General features: G+C 57.7%; 1 protein-coding gene across 1 annotated transcript; it reads right to left on the reverse strand.

Moving 5' to 3' along the window:
• Window positions 1-64: 64 nt before the first annotated feature.
• Window positions 65-3,463, reverse strand: LOC121331466 (filamin-A-like; the record flags this gene model as incomplete). The annotated part of the gene is made up of 4 exons (XM_041395895.1): window positions 3,430-3,463; window positions 2,646-2,849; window positions 349-471; window positions 65-73 (listed from the first exon to the last, which is right to left on the reverse strand). Coding segments are annotated over exons 1-4 (367 nt in total), but the record flags the coding sequence as incomplete, so codon positions are not given.
• Window positions 3,464-3,904: the final 441 nt, after the last annotated feature.

The raw sequence follows: 3,904 nt of genomic DNA on the forward strand, positions 1-3,904 counted from the left end.
TTGAGGGGGAAATGGGGTTATTGAGGGAAATATTCCATGTGGGACCTGTCACCTGCACGGTCACCTGAGAGTTCTGGGGGGAAAAGGGAGAAAAAAAGGAAAGGGGGGGAAAAAGGGGGGCCATGGTCCGTGGGGGACACTCAGGACCCCCAAAACTCCCCCCAGGTCACTCAAGACTCCCCCAAGGACACCCAAACCCCCACCAGGACCCCCAGAACACCCCCAGGACCCCCAGAACACCGGTAGGGATGCTCGGGGGCTCCCTGAAGACTTGAGGACCCCCAAAACCCCTCTGAGATCCCCCCAAACCCCTCCAGGACCCCCCCAGGACCCCCCCGAGCCCCTCACCGGGCATTTTGAGGCTGAGGTCGCAGGGGGTGCCCACGCTGGCCTCGGGGGGGGCGCGGCGCCGCCGGGTGATGCTCTCGCGCACGCGGCCCTCGCCCGTCACCTTCACCGAGAAGGGGCTCCCTGGGGGGGGGGTGGGGTCAGTCGGGACCCCCCAAAACTCCCTCAGACCCCTCAGGACCCCCCCAAAGTATCCCGGAGTCCTCAGAGCCCCCCAGACCCCAAATCCCCCCCAAAATATCCCCAAATGAGGCTCCCCCAGAGCCGGCACCTTCACCGAGAAGGGGCTCCCTGGGGGGGGGTTGGGGTCAGTCAAGAGCCCCCAAAACCCCCCCAAAGTCCCTCCCAGTGCCCCTCCAGTGTCACTCCCAGTCCTCCTCCATCTTCCCAGTGTCCCCAAATCCCCAGTGACCCCAAATCCCCTCCCAGTGTCCCCAAATTCCCTCCCAGTCCTTCTCAGTGACCCCAATCCCCTCCCAGTGTCCCCTGATTCCCTCCCAGTGACCCCGAATTCCCTCCCAATCCCCTCCCAGTGTCCCCCAATCCCCTCCCAGTGTCCCCAAACCCCCTCCCAGTGTCCCCTGATCCCCTCCCAGTGTCCCCAAATCCCCAGTGACCCCAAATCCCCTCCCAGTGTCCCCAAATTCCCTCCCAGTCCTTCTCAGTGACCCCAATCCCCTCCCAGTGTCCCCTGATTCCCTCCCAGTGACCCCGAATTCCCTCCCAATCCCCTCCCAGTGTCCCCCAATCCCCTCCCAGTGTCCCCAAACCCCCTCCCAGTGTCCCCTGATCCCCTCCCAGTGTCCCCAAATCCCCAGTGACCCCAAATTCCCTCCCAATCCCCTCCCAGTGCCCCCAATCCCCTCCCAGTCCCTCCCAGTCCCCCCCAGTCACTCCCAGTCCCCCCCAGGAGGAAGAAGCTGAGGTTCCACCCCCGGCAGCTTTACCTGAGCGTCAAACAGGGGGAGCTGGGCAGGGTCATCCTGATGCTGCGTGAGTGGGGACCCCAAAAAATACCCCAAAATCTGGGGGGGAAACTCAAAAATATCCCAAATTTGGGGGGAAACCCCAAATATCCCGGGGAAAATCCCAAAAATCCTGGGGGAAATACTAAAAATCCTGGGAAAAATCCCAAAATTTGGGGTCATCCTGATGCTGCGTGAGTGGGGACCCCAAAAAAAACCCCCAAAATCTGGGGGGAAACCCAAAAAAACCCCAAATCTGGGGGGAAACCCCAAAAATCCTAAAAATCATCTTGAAAATCAACACAGAAACCACATCACATGCTGTTCTTTACAGATTGAAGGGGAAGAATGGAAGCTAGAATATATATATATATATATTTTTTTTTAATAGGAAGATAAATGAGGGTTTTGGGGATCAAGAAAAATTTTACCAACTGTATTTATCTGACAAAAGCCTCAATTTACAGAAGTACTGCAAGTTGCCACTGCAGAAGGGGTTTCAGGCTCACCATTATTACTGACAGAAACAAGAGAAATGAAGAGAAGTATTTCCTTACAGCAGCTCTTGGCAAAAGATAAGTGAGGGGAGTGCAAAGGGAAGGAGGAATGTTGGTGAAGTAGTAGGGTTTGAATAATTTTCTTTAAACATGATAGAAGTATTACAAGTTTTTGAATATAACATGCTTTGCAGCCCCCTTCATCAGCTGGTGCATGGTGTTGCTTAAGCTTCCATCTTTCACTGTAACCCTCCTAAAGATCCTTGTTCCCTTCTGTGGACAGACATCCCTGCTGTCACCAAGCTGTCCATCCTGATGGGACAGCTCCAGCTGCAGCACAGGGCAGGGCACTGCTGAGAAATGGCACAAATCCTGGGCCTTTCATTGGTTTGGATATTTTTCTTCACCAAATTGTTTCTGCAAAGGCATGCACCTCATTGCAGAAGAATGGCACAACCTTCACTTTTGGGGATTAACAGGGAATTCTCTTCCAGATTTCTACAAATCTTTTTATAAAACATTCTTAATAAAGCAAATTCACTTCAAGTATGGACACAAAATACTCGAGGAACACCACTCCTACTTTCCCATTTAGATTAATACCAACATTTTCTTTTTTCTTATGTTGCTGCTGTTTAAATGGTAATAAGTAACTACAGACAATATTCACCTGCCACCAATAGTGTTTGTACATGTGGAAATTTGAGGAATCTGTGACATGAACTGAACTATTTCAAGCCTCCCAGTGTCCCCAGATCCCTCCCAGTCCCTCCCAGTCCCCCCCAATCCCCTCCCAGTCCCTCCCAGTTCCCCCAGATCCCCCCCAGTCCCTCACCGGCCTGGCGGGTGTCGATGGTGAACTGGGCGGGCTGGAACGTGGTGCCCTCGCTCAGGCCGGGCCCGCGCAGCTGCACCCGCGACGCGTCCCCGAGCTCGGCCTGGCTGATGGTGACGGCCAGGGGACTGCGCGGCAGCGGCTGCCCGCCGCGGGGGACGTGCACCAGGTGCTCCCCCACCTCCTGGGGGACAAACGAGATCCCTGCGGGGACAGGGACAGCGACAGGGTCACCTCAGGGACACAGGGACAGCGGCTGCCCGCCGCGGGGGACGTGCACCAGGTGCTCCCCCACCTCCTGGGGGACAAACGAGATCCCTGCGGGGACAGGGACAGCGACAGGGTCACCTCAGGGACACAGGGACAGCGGCTGCCCGCCGCGGGGGACGTGCACCAGGTGCTCCCCCACCTCCTGGGGGACAAACGAGATCCCTGCGGGGACAGGGACAGCGACAGGGTCACCTCAGGGACACAGGGACAGCGGCTGCCCGCCGCGGGGGACGTGCACCAGGTGCTCCCCCACCTCCTGGGGGACAAACGAGATCCCTGCGGGGACAGGGACAGCGACAGGGTCACCTCAGGGACACAGGGACATCACACACAGGGACAGGGACGTGTCACACATGGGGACATAGGGACAGGGACAGTGAGGGGACAGGGACAGAGATACAGGGTACAATGTCCCCAGCAATGTCCTCAACGTCCCAGTGATGTCCTCAATGATGTCCCCAGTGTCCCCAATGATGTCCCCAGGGTCCCAGCAATTTCCCCAGTGTCCCCATACCCAGGTGGCCGTCCCGCAGCCGTTTCAGCATGCAGGGCTCCGTGTCCCCAGTGTCCCCAATGATGTCCCCAGGGTCCCAGCAATTTCCCCAGTGTCCCCATACCCAGGTGGCCGTCCCGCAGCCGTTTCAGCATGCAGGGCTCCGTGTCCCCAGTGTCCCCAATGATGTCCCCAGGGTCCCAGCAATTTCCCCAGTGTCCCCATACCCAGGTGGCCGTCCCGCAGCCGTTTCAGCATGCAGGGCTCCGTGTCCCCAGTGTCCCCAATGATGTCCCCAGGGTCCCAGCAATTTCCCCAGTGTCCCCATACCCAGGTGGCCGTCCCGCAGCCGTTTCAGCATGCAGGGCTCTGTGTCCCCAATGATGTCCCCAGTGTCCCAGCAATGTCCCCAGTGTCCCCATACCCAGGTGGCCGTCCCGCAGCCGTTTCAGCGTGCAGGGCTTCATGTCCCCCAGTGTCCCCAATGATGTCCCCA

Source organism: Onychostruthus taczanowskii, unplaced genomic scaffold, assembly GCF_017590055.1.
Source record: "Onychostruthus taczanowskii isolate IOZ18803 unplaced genomic scaffold, ASM1759005v1 scaffold1200, whole genome shotgun sequence".
Lineage (NCBI taxonomy): Eukaryota > Metazoa > Chordata > Aves > Passeriformes > Passeridae > Onychostruthus > Onychostruthus taczanowskii.